This window comes from Danio rerio, chromosome 19 (genome assembly GCF_049306965.1).
Source record: "Danio rerio strain Tuebingen ecotype United States chromosome 19, GRCz12tu, whole genome shotgun sequence".
Taxonomy (NCBI): Eukaryota; Metazoa; Chordata; class Actinopteri; order Cypriniformes; family Danionidae; genus Danio; species Danio rerio.
In genome coordinates this window covers 26,233,529-26,249,714 of record NC_133194.1, presented here as the reverse complement: position 1 = coordinate 26,249,714, position 16,186 = coordinate 26,233,529, and the positions used below count along the sequence as shown (strand labels likewise).

The window sequence follows — 16,186 nt, the reverse complement described above, 5'->3', positions numbered from 1 at the left end:
TCAAAGAGAAACAAAAGTTACATGTTTTATGTTTAGTAGACGTGAATGAGTCGACAGAGAAGCTGACTTAAACTTGCTCAGAGAAACGCTGTTGCTGTCAAACATGGTTTACTACACTAAGCCAGTTTAATGGTGAAGGGATTGATCCAATAGGCCTATTGATAGAAGGTTTGTGAAGACATTTCATGCTCCCTTTAATTAGCATTTTGTAGTATTTTCAAAATATTTTATTATATATAGTATTTTATTTTAATACATTTGAGCTCTCACACAGCTCTCCCACCTTCTACTTACAACAGGGGTTGAGGAGGTTATCAAGCCATCCAGCTGAAAAGACAGAGAGGAAAAGACGAAAGTCTCTGCACGGGCCTGGCCTGAGGTAAAAGTGACACTCATCTGAGAGGTCAAATATTTCATACACAAATTTAAAGACATAAATGCAAACAAAACTATTTTAAACACTGCTTGGTGACTACAGCTGACAATGCTTGATTAAAAGTTTTGAATGAGCACATGACACTATTCAGGCATTATTCATTTAGTAGTCATGATGAAATGTTTGCTACTTGAAATAAACACATTTTGTATTATTGCTGGAATCTCATCAAACCATGATCTTATTTAAAACTGTTAACATTAAATGTAATTAAATACATGACCAGCACTTGAGCATAACTTAGGGTCTGTCAGTAGTGATCGCCTGCCTGATTTTTGTTAAAAGGTGGAGGTTGTACAAAATTTGATAGAGGTGGTCACCTCCCTCATACTTGTCTTTGCAGGAAAAACATCGAGTTACTGTAATAAGATGTGAGTGTTTCCAACAATAATAGAAAATAGTGATAGCTATATATATTTCACATATACACGTTACAGGATTTATATGAATTCTTCTCTCCAACAAAGATGACACTAAATATAGTCTTAATGCTTTTACATATGACATATAAGAACAGTTCATGCAAATGTCAACCTTGCCATGAAAAAAATTAAGTTTTCACCAAAATACGGATTTCTTTTTTTCTTTTTTGTCTAAGCAAGTATTTTACAGAACTTTAAAAATGCTCAAAAATGTCTCTGTCAGCTTTTTCAAACAATTATATTTGATTTACCAAAGTCACACAAGTGGCAATTCCACATCGGTCACATCCATAATGACACTAGGCAAAAGGCAAAAATATTACATAAAATAAAATCAATCATTTTTGTTTTATAGAGAGCCAACTCTTATCATTTTGATGATCATTACTTCTTTTGGGTCGTGCAGTTTAATTCACAGAATTTCTACAAAGTATTTTCATTTATAGTACAAAACATGTTTATAGAACGATATTTTTCTGATCCCATAACTCTGTGGTCAGTTGTTCTGGAAAATATAAACAGTTTAATACAGTGTTAAACAAATATTTCTATGTGAATTTATGTTTTGAGTTTTTACTGCAAATGTCACATCCATAAAACTGGAATTGCTCATATATAAATATAAACCTAACTTATTTTCAGCTAAAATCTACTGTATAAAATTAAGCTTAAAATTACTTTGTTTCATTTTGTTACTGGATAATAATGTTAGTTTTAGTTTTTTGTTTTTCTTTACACATACGTCACATGACTAAATGTAGGCCTAATAATGTTATTTTGACTTTGTTCTGTTAGCAATTACAACATTTAATATTATTTTCTTCAATTGAAGCTAAATTATTTGAGATAAAATCTATCTAATCTTAAAATGACATTGTTTTATTTAGTTTCTGGACAATGTTTCAGAATCAGTTTGGTGTTGTATTTACAATTTTATTTCTTGTATTTATTTAGATATTTGTGGTGAAAATACTGTTCCTTATTATTGAAAAGTGAAAGATTAAAGATTAAAGCTTGTATCTAACTGTCTGTCTTATAATTCAATTCAATTTAATAATTGCTTTATTGGCATGACAATTGTTACAAATGTATTGCCAGAGCAGTTATAAAGTTTACATAAAAAGTAACATACATATATAATAAAAAACAAAACAGTACAGTAGAGTACAGTAAATAGTAGTAGTAGCAACAAAAAAAGATATTTATAATAATTAAATAAAATATCAACAATACATCATATTCTTCAATATATCACATTAATATTCAATATATTATATTATTATTCAACATTGATTATTCATACAAATAATTACAAAAATAGATCAGAATAAACTGTACATTTTTAGGATAAAACAGTAATAAAAACAATAATAATCAGCATATTTACAATGATTCATTTATAATCATCTAGGTGTGTGTGAATGTGTGTGTCTGTCTATTATATATCTAGTTTAGATAGCTTGTCAAATATGGTGTTGAGATTTTGAATGTAAACAAGTGTTCCGGAATGCGCTGTCATAGAAACAGAAGAACGCAGCATTAAAAGTAGAAGAGAGTTCAGAATCTCCTCATTGCGTCTTCTCATTGCAGTTGGTAATAGTAGTTTTCCTAGTGAATTCTGTTATTATGGCATTGAAAAGAAAGCGTTGTTCTCAAGACACTCAAGTGTATGATTTCCATACTCGTACACCTCCAACATCCAGCGCCAATGTGGCTGAGAACCATTCACCCGTTGGTGTTGGTGAGGAGATTGAGATACAAGTGAGAAAGAAGAGGAGGTGGGAGAGTTTTGAAAAGCCGCTCTCCCTTTACGCTGAGGGTAAATCCAGTCACTGTTTGTCAATCTGACCATGCTTTGTGTTCACTAGATCTCTGTACATGTACATATAGGCCCAGACAGATTCTGTTTTGCTATTTCTGCTGAGAATTTTGTTTAAAAAGTCTGCAGATTTATGAGGAATGATTTTGAGAGTAAAGTAACTAAAAACTGAACACATACAATAAAAAAATTACTTTTTAACTTGTTTTAGGTTTCTAACACAAATCTAAGTAGAACCAATTGTTTTGGTAATCAAATTTTCTCATAATTTATCCCGTTAAAGAGAAATCTTTACAACAATCTGTATTGTACATAAATCATTTAAATAATTGCAGATTATTAATAATATCACTGAAATATAAAAATGGTATAAATATCAATATTCAATGGACTCAATAATGGGCATAAAATGTGTATGAATCAGATTTGTTTAGGGCAAATTATGAGCATTCACTATAAGAAACCCAATTCATGACTGTTTCTGATCTCTAAGATGAAGTGTGTCTTTACACTTTACATCAAAATACAAATCAATTTTATAAGCCATTATCATTATCATTAATGCATGTCTTACATCTCTAAATACAGATGACAACCAGTGGATGACTTTTCTCTGTGGCCAAAAGAGAAAACGAAGTTGTCACAGCTCTCATGTGAACGATTTCCATCCTCGTACACCTCCAATATCCATCACCAGCCTTCAGTCCACTGATGTTGCTGAGGAAAGTGAGAGAAAGAGGAGAAGGACTGACAGTCCTGAAAAGCTGCTCTCCTGTAAAGTCCAGAAGTCCAGCAGCAGCTCTAGTCAGGAGGACCAGACTCCTGATCAGATCCACAAGAAGAGTTCTGAAGGTAAATCTAGTGGTCATTTGAGAATGTGTGGCCTTCTCTCATGATCCTCTTCAGGATGAAGTAGAGTACATTACATTAAGTTCTGTAAATATAAATATATTTTTTAAAAAGCACTCTAAAAGTTTCAATCACTGTTTGCTGTATTTTGAAGTGTCCACCATATCAGTATTGTGTAGGTTTATTTTCACGATGTATTGAATTATTGAATATAGGCATATGTCTATTCCACCTCAAATATTACACACGTGTCTGTCAGAGCTTGACATTTCACATCAGCTGCAATTATTCATCTTTTAACAGGTGACATTCTGGACCAGTATGAACTCGGCAAGGAGATTGGAGAGGGAGGATTTGGCAGCGTCTATGAAGGGAAGCGCTTGGAGGATGGCCTTGAGGTGAACAATCCCTTTGACATATATTATGTTCACTTTTTAGTGCACTTGATGTGATTATAACAGAAGTGTTGTTTTGTTGAACAGGTGGCAGTAAAAATTGCCAGAAAGCCACCGAACATGAAATACATCAACATCGTAAGTAGACTTAAAGATGTAAAGGCACTGACAACAGTATATTTGGGGAAGCAACACCGCCTAACTAATCTTTCTTCTAGGCTGGTCATCCTGAGCCCCTTCCTTTAGAGATCGGCCTGTTGATACTGGCTCATAGAGGCGGCAAGGTTCCAGAGATCATTGAGCTGCTGGACTGGCAGGACCAGCAGGATCGTTACATCATGATCCTGGAACGACCTTCACCCTGTGTAGATCTGTTCGACTTCATAATGTCTCTCGGCTCCATCACTGAACGCCAGGCTCAAAAGATCATGGAGCAGGCAACAACGGCCGGTCTCATGTGCTGCAGACGTGGGGTATTTCACCGAGACATAAAGCTGGAGAACCTGCTGGTCAACACTGACACGCTTGAGGTCAAGCTAATTGACTTTGGCTGTGGAGCTCTTCTCCAGGAATCTGGCTATGACAGTTTCTGTGGTATGTATTAAACTTAACACCTGTAGTCTGGACTGTCAATTTGACCAATCATGTATTTTCATGTTACAGAGAAAACATGCTTTAGTGTTTCATGCTGAGACCAAATCTTGTTCCTTCAGGCACAAAGGAGTACTTCCCACCAGAGTACTACCTGGACGACGAATACCATGCAGAACCATCCACTGTATGGTCTTTAGGAGTTCTGTTATTCCTGCTGCTGTGTCAACGATTTCCTGAAGTCACGGACACGCAGAGGATCGATGATGGAAACTGGACTGAGCCTGGATTGTCAGAAGGTAAGACGTCATTCATCACATCATAGACGAGCAGTTGTAGTTTAAATCATACAAAATCATGTATTAAAACTAAGAGTTGGATATTGGATAATGGTGACAATGTTCTGATTCTAAAGGAGAGTAGAGTCAGATCTTATAGATGAATAAAATGACAGCAGATGTAAAGTTGAAGTTGATAATGTGTTTCTCTCACTTCTTCCCACCATCGTTCTGCACAGAATGCTGTGACTTGATTCAAGCTCTCCTGCAGGAAAACCCAAGCCAGCGGATTCCTCTGGAAGAAATCATTCTCCATCAATGGTTTAAGGTACTGAACTGTAGATCAGCTTCTAATGATTAGGAAAATAGATTCTCCTTTCATTTGAAAATGTTTTTTTATTGTACATTTTAATTGTTTATTGTGATGAATCTGAATCAATAACCTTGATTTGATGTGTGTCTGTATGTTTTAGGTCAAGGAATAAGAAATAAGGAATGTAGTGCAAATGGATGGGAAAGATTATTTGCACTACTGAGCACCACAGTTCCTGACGCTAAAAAAGTTTCAGATTCAACAGGAGAGCTTAATAAAGGACACAGCAGCAACAAAGAATCCTAAAAAAAGGTCACAGCAACAACAGAAGATCCAGAAAAAAAGATCAAGCCTCAAGAAAAGATCCTGAGAAGAGGGCACAGCTTTAACAATGAAAACATTTGTAAATAAAAACATGAATAAAAAAGACTGTCGCACCAGTCCTGTTTTCATCAAAAACACATCAAACCAGCCACGATACTGAAAAAGCAGACAGCAGTGAATGAAACACTTAAACACATCACTTGAACACCTAAACATCAAGACAGTTAAACACATATACACTCTCACACACACTTTTAAACTGATGTGACTGTAACTGAGCAAAGTTTTGGGAAATTGTGAACAAATTTAGTAATTAAAGCACAATGTAGAAAAAAGTAAGAAGAGGATTGTGCAGACTCTCTCTCTCTCTCTCTCTCTCTCTCTCTCTCTCTCTCTCTCTCTCTTTCTCTCTCTCATACAACCACACACACACACACACACACACACACGCACGCACGCACACACGCACGCACACGCACACACACACACACAGAGGCTTGTACCTATCTCTTTAAGAGGATATATAAGTAATGATGTTTATACTGTACAGTCTGCATTTTTTTATTCTTCTATAATAACTTTGAGGTCATTTTCCTCTCAGGCACCCAAAAAAAGTTCCTATAAAGTCAAGATCTACTGGTCTGTCACTTCCACATCTATAAGATTGAATAAAAATGTAAATTCAGACAGTATCAGTCAGAGGCCACTAGAGGACAGACACTAGCCATTCTGCTGGAAAAGCAAAGAAAATTGGTTTATTCCAGAACAAGTGTTGAAACTGCATAAGGCCTAAATGACCTTTAACCTTTGATCAGTTTTCCCTCAACACTCAGTTTTAGTAAATTATAAGCAGTGTTAAAGAAAAAGCTAGATTTACCCAGTGCTGAGAATGACCTAGAGTTGACCTTTTCGAGTTTTAAAATCCAAGACACAATTAACAGATGTAAGACTGTGTCGCGGGACCAACGGGATTCAACTAAAATAAAGTGGACAGAGTTTGTCGGCCATGCTGCGTAAAATCTCAAAACATCAACAATCACACTCTTACGTAACATCATTAACTGTGTCATACATATAGGCGTTATAACCTGATTAACTTAAGAAATAGACTAAGAAAATTTCCGTGTGTGTGTGTGTATATGTGTGTGTGTGTGTGTGTGTACAATTCTGAACGATATCTCAATATCTCGAGCATACAAAAATCAGACAGCTTCTAGGCTTTTTGCACACTTAACCCTCTACCGCATGGTGTTGCCATATGGCAACATATTTATGTACATTTCCCTGCTACTGTTTCTTTAAGACCAACATTGAATTGTTTTAATTGGAAAGAGAAGACCTTAGTGTAGCCAATGATGTGTTTTGGTTAAGTTACATGACATGCAGTGTTTTTCTGTGGCGTGATTTCTGGCAGACTGGCGTTTATTGTGAGTAGTTGCTAAATGCAAACGTAAACGTCAATAAAGACAAAGCATCAACTCATGTCAGATCAACAAAGAAATCTGTAACATCACCTCCAGTAAGTTACGATGACATATTCACTACTCAATCTTTTTTAATCAATTAAGTTTTCTGTAAATCGTTTAAATGTATGTGTTTCCAAGTGCCAACACTGTGGAATAGTGGAGCGTGCAATATTGCAATGGGTTAGCTAGCTAGCAAGGGTTAGGTTCAGCTGTGAAGTTTTAAGTTGCAACAATAACAACATGAATGCTAGTAATGTATTGTTGATTAGGTGTATGTTAATGACATTTGCATTATGGATAAAATCTAGTTTTACTGGCAATACTACTTTTGAATAGATATGAATACAGGGAACAGTGTATTAGCGAGCACCACCATGTTCAATGATAAGTGAAAGAAGAAAAGGACAGAACTGGCTCTTCCTGCAGATGAAAGTGAGGATGAGATGGGTTTTAATGACCATGAGAATGATGCAGACTGGACATTTGGTAAGAGCAGTGATGGAGACAGTTCGAGTAAGTTAGCTCTGAGGCAGATAAGACAGGCGTAGTAAAGTATAGTGTAATTTATAAACATTGTTAGCTAGTAGCTACTTTATTCTGATGTATCTGGATATACTACACTTGTTATTTATTTGTTATAATATTTACTGGAGAAAATATTTGTCTTTACTGTATGTTATATACACGTGGCAATAAAATATTAGCTTTTTAGTAATATTAATCAAAAACAATTATAAATGAAAGCTATTGGAATATCAGCTGCTGGAAAGTATGTATAAGGTGTCATTTATAAGTTAATAAAGTTAAAGCTTATAATACTGCAACACTGATTAAATTATTTCAATCAATAAAATTATTAATTATAAGGAAATTTTTAAATTTGACATTTGTAAGTTGGACCCACTGTTGGAATTACCTTTAAAAGAATCTATTTAAGCAATTTTAATGTCAATTTTGTTTATAGATCTATTATATTGCGCGCAGTAGAGGGTTAAAGTACAATCTGTTTTTAGCTCCTTACCCAAGGCTGAGTGTAATCTCAGCAGTCTTATTAAAACTGCTTTAAAATGGTACAATATACATCCAAACTGGCAGCTTACATACAAAGAAATTCACTTCAAAAGATAAAAAAGGCAAATAACTCAGGAAACAGTCGTTTCTAATCCTCCACTCAGAAGCTCTCCATTACCTCTGACCTGGCTGGTTAGATAAAATTCTTTGTAAGAAGTCTACATTGCTGTTTTCTCAGTTATTTGCCAAGGCTTGAGATGAGACTAGAAAATTGAAGAATACTGAAGACGTCGATCAATGCTTGGAGTATGGATGGAAATTATACATCAAATATAAAGAAAAAAGAGACAGATAGTAAGGGTGGATTCAGGAGCAAGTCAAAATAAGACAGGAAAATAAGACAAACAACATAAAAAGGTCTTTTAGTGGCGATACCTTCAATACTTCATTGACTGCTTCAAATGCCAGTAGCGGATCTGCTGGTGCTCTTTATAGTTAATTACAAACTTTGACATATTAATCAGTATGAGACAAAAATATTGAATAATACTCCAGTCTACACACTGGTCAAAAACTTCCAACTCATGTGTAATAGCAGCAAAAGCAGAGAGCTATTTTTTATATCATCACCTTGAAATTATAAGGTTGTATATGACATTTTTGTCAAAACTGAGTTATTCACATATTCTTATTAAATGACAACTTATTTACATTGTGGCATTTTATTTATAAATTCTCAACATTTTAAGGCTTTGTATTTAGAAAGCAAAAAAGGTTTATCTATAAAGTCGAACTCTAGCTTAACTCTATAAGGTTCTTTCTCTTCTTCTTCATTCTTTTATATCACATTTTACCTGTTTTTATGTTTTTTTTTTACTCATTTTTATTATTTGTTTTATTTTTATTTTACTTGTTTCTTTTATTCTTGTTTATGTAAAGCACTTTGTATGAAATGTGCTCTATAAATAAACTTGCCTTGCCTTGAGCCAATCAGCATTTCCAATGCATGCATAAGAGCCAATCAGGATCAGCTATCTTTGTCATTTCGCCGGACTGCACTGTTGACAATGTGAAAGACCAGAATAAACCACAAAATCAGAGTCCACTAAATAATGCAGCACCACATAAAATTGAGCAGAAACCTGAAACTGAAAAAGTGTGGAAATATGATGATTGTCATGGTCTGTCACCTGCATGTTGTCACAGTCATTCGTGTTTGTTTTCTCGTAGCACATGGCATTGTTTTGACAGCGCGCCATGTGCTCCACTGCCTCACTCCACCCACTTATCAGGTTACTCATTAGATCATTATTTCATTATTCGCACCTGTCTCTAGTCTTAGCCTTATGAGTCTCCCTATTTATTCTCCTCTCTGTCATTGTCTTGTACCGGGTCGTTAGTGTGTTTACCTCACGCGGTGGCCTCTTAGATCGTGTCCTGTCTTGTATCCATTTTTGACTCCAGTGCCAGTTTTTTTTGATTTCGATTTTGTGGTTTGGACTGTTTCCTGTTTTTTCCCCTTTTATCAGATCGCCCTCGCTGCTATCAGTTGTGGCAGAAGCTTCCCTCTCCACTTCCTGCTTCAGCCTTTTCTATCCCGCCCACCAGCGATCTTCTCCCTCTCTGGCCGCCTTGTATCCCGCCCGGGCGCTTTCACTTCGGCGGCTGATACTGCTGTGTTTCCCGTTTGACTGGAGAGTTGGACCACCGTGCGCCTCCTGCTGGAAGCACTTTATATTGCCCTTCACCTGAGTTACCCATTTCCTGTTTTTTGACTGAGAGTTGGACTGCCATGCGCCTCCTGCTGGAAGCACTTAGTATTGCCTGTAATTATACCTTCCGTTTTTGCCCCTTTTTGACTGGCGACTTTGGATCGCTGAGCGCCCTCTGTTGAACTTTCTTTATTTATTTTTTTGCCAGTATTTTGTGCTTTTTCTGTGGCATTTACAGCACCCTGTGCTGAGAATTTTTTGTTGTATAATATCCCCTCTGCAGGCCACTTTAGTAATAAATAATTCTGTTTTTCCCTGCATTTGATTCCTCCTGATTTTTTATACTGACAGTTGTATGACAGAACGACCCGGTCAGAAGATGGAATCAGCAGGTTCTGACCAGATGCGCAATGCACTCGCCCAACAAGGTGCACTTTTGGGCCAGCACGCCACCCAGCTCAACACCACCTCCAGAGAGGTCGAGATGCTCACTGCCCAAGTGGTCGAGCTCAATGCCCGAATTGAGGAGCTCCAGCACAACGTCACAGTACCCAGGCAAGCTTCTTCTTCCCCCACCACACCCCATCATGACCCAGAGCCCCATGCAAACAACCCTCCACCCTACGATGGGGACCCCAACTCCTGCCGGGCCTTTTTATCACAGTGTGCCTTAGTTTTTGCCCTACAGCCCCGCCGATATGCCTCTGAGGCATCCAGGGTGGCATACGTCTTGACCCTGCTCACTGGGAGAGCACGTGAGTGGAGCACCGCTGTTTGGGATGCCAGGGCACCCTTTTGCCACTTTTTCGAGGACTTCAGGGAGGAAATGATCAAACTTTTTGACCGGTCTGCACAGGGTGATGAGGCGGCTGCTCGCTTGGCACGACTATCCCAGGAGGGCCACTCCGTCACAGACTTTGCAATCCAGTTCAGAACTCTAGCTGCCTCCTGTGATTGGAACGAGGGGGCCCTACGTTCCAGATTTTTTGAGGGCCTGAACGAAGAGATCCAAGATGAGCTTTCTTCTCATGAGCTCCCCCATAACCTTGAGACCCTTATTAACCTGGCACTCCGTGTGGAGGGGCGCCTCCGCCGCCGCCGCCACTGGCGGTCCATTCACTCCTCCTGGAGGGTTAATGACCTTCCCCTCCAACAATCTAGCTCTTCTACTCCTCCCTCACCTGAACCTGAGCCCATGCAAATGGGTCGTATGCGCCTTACACCTCAAGAAAAGAGGGACCGTCTTGCCCGTGGTCTATGCCTCTACTGCGGAAAACCAGGGCATTTTGCCGTCAAGTGTCCTTTAAAAGCCAAGGCCCATCAGTGAACCGGGGGATCCTGGTGGGCGCCTTTCCCTGTCTAGACTCCCCCCGCTCTCGCACCCTGTTGCCCATCACCATCCAGTATGAAGGATCCACTAATTCGGCCTCTGCCTTGCTTGATTCAGGGGCCGAGGGTAACTTTCTAGACCGTGCCATTGCCAAACAGTGGGGCATTCCTGCCGTTCCTCTCCCTTCCCCCATTTCTGTCTGGTCATTAGCTGGTCAGCTTCTCTCCACCATCACCCACATCACTCCCTGTGTAAGTCTTGTCGTTTCCGGCAATCACCGTGAGGCCATTGAGCTGGACCTTTTTGACTCGCCGGGTTCCCCTGTAGTCCTGGGGCATCCCTGGCTGGCACAGCACAATCCTCACGTTGATTGGTCTGGAGATTCTGTGTTGGCCTGGAGTCAGTCTTGTCATGTATCTTGTTTGGGTTCTGCCTTGTCTCCTGGTTCTTTGTGTTCTGTGTTGCAGGAGGAGACAGCCGATTTAACCAAGGTCCCGGTTGAGTACCATGGTCTTCGTCAGGTCTTCAGCAGGTCTCGGGCTGGGTCTCTCCCTCCTCATCGACCATATGACTGTGCCATTGACCTCCTCCCAGGCACTTCTCCGCCCAAGGGTCGCTTGTATTCCCTTTCTGGTCCAGAGAGAGAGGCTATGGATAGGTATATTCAGGAGTCACTTAATGCCGGTCTCATCCGTCCCTCATCATCTCCTGCAGGTGCTGGGTTCTTCTTTGTTAAGAAGAGGGATGGCTCCCTGCGTCCCTGTATTGATTACAGAGGGCTAAACGACATTACGATAAAGAACAGGTACCCCTTACCTCTCATGTCGTCTGCTTTTGAGCTGTTGCAGGGAGCCCAGGTCTTCACCAAGTTAGACCTTCGTAACGCTTATCACTTGGTACGCATTCGTGAGGGAGATGAGTGGAAGACAGCCTTTAATACCCCTACGGGACACTTTGAATATCTGGTCCTACCCTTTGGTCTGACAAATGCACCAGCTGTCTTCCAGGCCCTGGTTAACGACGTGCTGAGAGACATGGTAAACAAGTTTGTCTTTGTGTACCTGGATGATATTCTCATTTTCTCATCCTCTTTACAGGAACACACTCAGCATGTGCGTCAGGTCCTCCAACGGCTACTAGAGAATCAGCTCTTTGTTAAGGCGGAGAAGTGCGAGTTCCACGCTAGGTCGGTTGCGTTCCTGGGGTATGTCATCTCGGCTGAGGGAATCCGAGCTGATCCTGATAAGGTAAGGGCCGTTGCCAAATGGCCAGTCCCCAACACCCGCAAGGCCCTGCAGCGGTTCCTGGGTTTTGCCAATTTCTATAGGCGTTTCATCAGGAACTTTAGCCAGATTGCTGCACCCTTAACGGCTCTCACCTCCACCAAGGTATTGTTCAAGTGGAATACACAAGCTCAGGAGGCCTTTGGTGCCCTTAAGTCCCGTTTCACCTCTGCTCCTGTTCTTTCTATTCCAGACCCTGAACAACAATTTATTGTTGAGGTAGATGCCTCTGAGGTTGGGGTAGGCGCGGTCCTGTCTCAGCACTCATCCAAGGATGGGAAGGTGCATCCATGTGCCTTTTTCTCTTATCGCCTGAGCCCAGCAGAACGTAATTACGACATCGGTAACAGGGAGCTGTTGGCAGTCAGGCTGGCCTTGGGTGAGTGGCGTCACTGGCTGGAGGGTGCGGCGCACCCCTTCTTGGTCTGGACGGACCATAAGAACCTTGAGTATGTCCGTTCGGCCAAGAGGTTGAGCGCACGCCAGGCTCGCTGGGCACTCTTCTTTGGTCGGTTCAACTTCGTCCTCTCGTACCGGCCAGGGTCAAAGAATATCAAACCTGATGCCCTCTCACGACTGTTCGAGACCCCCAGTGGGGAGACCCCGGTGGAGTCCATCCTCCCTGAGGGAGTGGTTGTTGGGTCCCTCTCCTGGGGCATTGAACAGCGGGTAATAAAGGCCGGTCAAGGGATTGAAGTACCAGAGGGGTGCCCGGAGGGTCGGTTGTTTGTGCCGGTTGCGCTGCGTTCCGAGGTTCTCCGGTGGGGCCATGAGTCCAGGTTGGTTTGCCACCCAGGAATTTGGAGATCACTGGCTGCCATCCGCCAGCGATTTTGGTGGCCCTCTCTAGGGTCGGACGTCAGGCAGTTTGTGTTGGCTTGCTCGACATGTGCCCAGAACAAGACCTCTAACAAGGCTCCTGTTGGTCTGCTCCGGCCCTTGCCCATCCCTTCTCGTCCTTGGTCACACCTGGCCCTGGACTTCGTTTCTGGCCTCCCTCCCTCAAGAGGAAACACTGTCATAATGACTGTAGTGGACCGTTTTTCTAAAGCAGCCCATTTTATCCCCTTGCCCAAGCTCCCCTCAGCCAAGGAAACAGCCCAAGCTATGGTTGATCATGTCTTCCGGATTCATGGTCTTCCGGTTGATGTGGTTTCTGATAGGGGACCACAGTTTGTTTCCCGGTTTTGGAAGGAATTCTGTCGGCAGATCGGGGCCTCTACGAGTCTGTCCTCAGGTTTTCATCCTCAGACCAACGGGCAATGTGAACGAGCCAACCAGGATCTCGAAAGAGCCCTCCGCTGCCTGACCTCCCAGAATCCTAGTTCCTGGAGCCAACAGCTCTCGTGGGTGGAGTATGCCCACAATTCACTGCCGGTAACGTCTACAGGTATGTCCCCATTCCTCTGCTCTATGGGTTATCAACCGCCTTTGTTTCCTTCACAGGAGCCCGATGCTGCAGTTCCGTCTGCCTTGGCCTTTGTCCGACGGTGCCGCCGCACCTGGATGAGAGCTGAGGAGGTCTTGGCCCGGACCTCTAGACGAATCAAAGCAGCAGCTGACCGTCATCGGACTTCCCCACCTCAATATGTTTGTGGTCAGAAGGTATGGTTATCAACCAAGGACTTGCCTCTCAGGGTGGCCTCACGCAAGTTGGCACCCAGGTTCATTGGTCCATACTGCATCACCAAGGTCTTGAGTCCGGTGGCGGTTAAGCTCAAGTTACCTCCCACACTTGGTCGGGTACACCCTGTTTTTCATGTATCCAGGGTTAAACCTGTGTTCAGATCCAATCTTAACCCCATTATCTCCTCCCCTGCCCCTCCTCCCCCCCGCCTAGTGGATGGCTCTCCTGCATACACTGTCAGGAGGTTGTTGGATGTCAGACGCCGGGGCCGGGGTTTCCAGTATTTGGTGGACTGGGAGGGTTATGGTCCTGAGGAGAGGAGTTGGATTCCAGCTCGGCATGTTCTGGATCGGGCGTTGGTCGTGGACCTTCACCGGCGACTGGGTAAGCCCCTCCCCTGAGACGCCAGGTGGCGTTCGTAGGGGGGGGGGGTACTGTCATGGTCTGTCACCTGCATGTTGTCACAGTCATTCGTGTTTGTTTTCTCGTAGCACATGGCATTGTTTTGACAGCGCGCCATGTGCTCCACTGCCTCACTCCACCCACTTATCAGGTTACTCATTAGATCATTATTTCATTATTCGCACCTGTCTCTAGTCTTAGCCTTATGAGTCTCCCTATTTATTCTCCTCTCTGTCATTGTCTTGTACCGGGTCGTTAGTGTGTTTACCTCACGCGGTGGCCTCTTAGATCGTGTCCTGTCTTGTATCCATTTTTGACTCCAGTGCCAGTTTTTTTTTATTTCGATTTTGTGGTTTGGACTGTTTCCTGTTTTTTCCCCTTTTATCAGATCGCCCTCGCTGCTATCAGTTGTGGCAGAAGCTTCCCTCTCCACTTCCTGCTTCAGCCTTTTCTATCCCGCCCACCAGCGATCTTCTCCCTCTCTGGCCGCCTTGTATCCCGCCCGGGCGCTTTCACTTCGGCGGCTGATACTGCTGTGTTTCCCGTTTGACTGGAGAGTTGGACCACCGTGCGCCTCCTGCTGGAAGCACTTTATATTGCCCTTCACCTGAGTTACCCATTTCCTGTTTTTTGACTGAGAGTTGGACTGCCGTGCGCCTCCTGCTGGAAGCACTTAGTATTGCCTGTAATTATACCTTCCGTTTTTGCCCCTTTTTGACTGGCGACTTTGGATCGCTGAGCGCCCTCTGTTGAACTTTCTTTATTTATTTTTTGCCAGTATTTTGTGCTTTTTCTGTGGCATTTACAGCACCCTGTGCTGAGAATTTTTTGTTGTATAATATCCCCTCTGCAGGCCACTTTAGTAATAAATAATTCTGTTTTTCCCTGCATTTGATTCCTCCTGATTTTTTATACTGACAGTTGTATGACAATGATTTAGAGGCGTTTTTGACATTGAGATGAAATGTTATACTTTACATTGTTGAAGAAGAGACTGTTATTAAAAAATTTAGTATTTTCCTTTCGGCTTTGTCCATTTATTAATCTGGAATTGCCACAGGCGTGCGCCCTACTTAATGATAGATGCGCACATCTACTTTAGTGAACAGAACCTGCATAGGCTGTGGATAACAGGTAATAAAGTTGTAAATAATAATCAGTTTGTGGCACAGAGTGATCGTTTAGGAGCCGTGCGCAAAATATGAACAGCACTTAGCAGTGAAAATGAAACCGAAATCGTGCACATCATTTAATCATATCGCATTTTAGAGTTATGATTGCGACAAGCATTTGATATGTTTTTTCTTTTATAGCGAACACACAGTTGTGCATGAAAATAAATGTTTACAGTGTCAGTATAACTACTCTAGTCTATATAATGTGGATTTTACCAGTGAATAAATGGTCTAATAATGTTGTCAATGACAGATTGCAAGCATAGGCCTATAGCTCAAACACAATTCAACATCAGAATTATTATAAGTAGAATAGAATTATTAATAGAAACCAGTAGACCTACACACCATAATGTTGTTTTACCATGTTTGATAAAAAACAATAATAATTGCAGACTCATATTAACCTTTATTTTACATCTACAGAGTCGTGAGAAAATCGTGAACTTTATTTTAAGCTAAAAAATTGTGATTCTTATTTTAGCCAAAATCGTGCAGCTCAAGTTCACAGTATGTTAAAAGGTAAACTGAATTATATACATTCATTCTGCATGGTGCTAGTTTAAAGGTAATATGTTGTCCTTAAAATTAAAGGGGATGGAAATGTTGTATATTTCATGGCATTCTTATTTCACTACAGCACCCAGAATGCATTGTGATGTGTACTGAAAATGTCTGGTTGTTGTAGTTGTTATCTAAAAGAGCGAAGTAAAAGGGAGAGCAGTCGAGCCAGCTTGTGTGTCATCTTATTCT

At 41.3% G+C, this 16,186-nt stretch overlaps 1 protein-coding gene across 2 annotated transcripts; it reads left to right on the top strand.

Moving 5' to 3' along the window:
• Positions 1-2,381: 2,381 nt before the first annotated feature.
• On the top strand, positions 2,382-5,542 carry LOC100149959 (serine/threonine-protein kinase pim-2-like). Of its 2 annotated transcripts, none has more exons than XM_068215208.2 (8): positions 2,382-2,677; positions 3,266-3,529; positions 3,830-3,924; positions 4,009-4,059; positions 4,140-4,515; positions 4,635-4,811; positions 5,030-5,118; positions 5,264-5,542. In XM_068215208.2, the coding sequence occupies exons 1-8, from the start codon at positions 2,485-2,487 to the stop codon at positions 5,273-5,275; spliced, it is 1,257 nt and encodes a 418-aa protein (XP_068071309.1). In that variant the 5' UTR covers positions 2,382-2,484; the 3' UTR covers positions 5,276-5,542. The 2 variants fall into 2 exon arrangements, 1 of the variants encoding a protein (XP_068071309.1); XR_012395053.1 differs by having other exon boundaries at positions 2,390-2,677; positions 4,585-4,811; positions 5,264-5,508.
• Positions 5,543-16,186: the final 10,644 nt, after the last annotated feature.

What these genes read in the sequence shown, in the direction of transcription:
- LOC100149959 (XM_068215208.2), top strand. Translation starts at nt 2,485, where the DNA reads ATGGCATTGAAAAGAAAGCGTTGTTCTCAAGACACTCAAGTGTATGAT. An exon ending in ACATGAAATACATCAACATC is followed by an intron (nt 4,060 to 4,139) that starts GTAAGTAGACTT and finishes TCTTTCTTCTAG; the next exon opens with GCTGGTCATCCTGAGCCCCT. An exon ending in TGGCTATGACAGTTTCTGTG is followed by an intron (nt 4,516 to 4,634) that starts GTATGTATTAAA and finishes TTGTTCCTTCAG; the next exon opens with GCACAAAGGAGTACTTCCCA.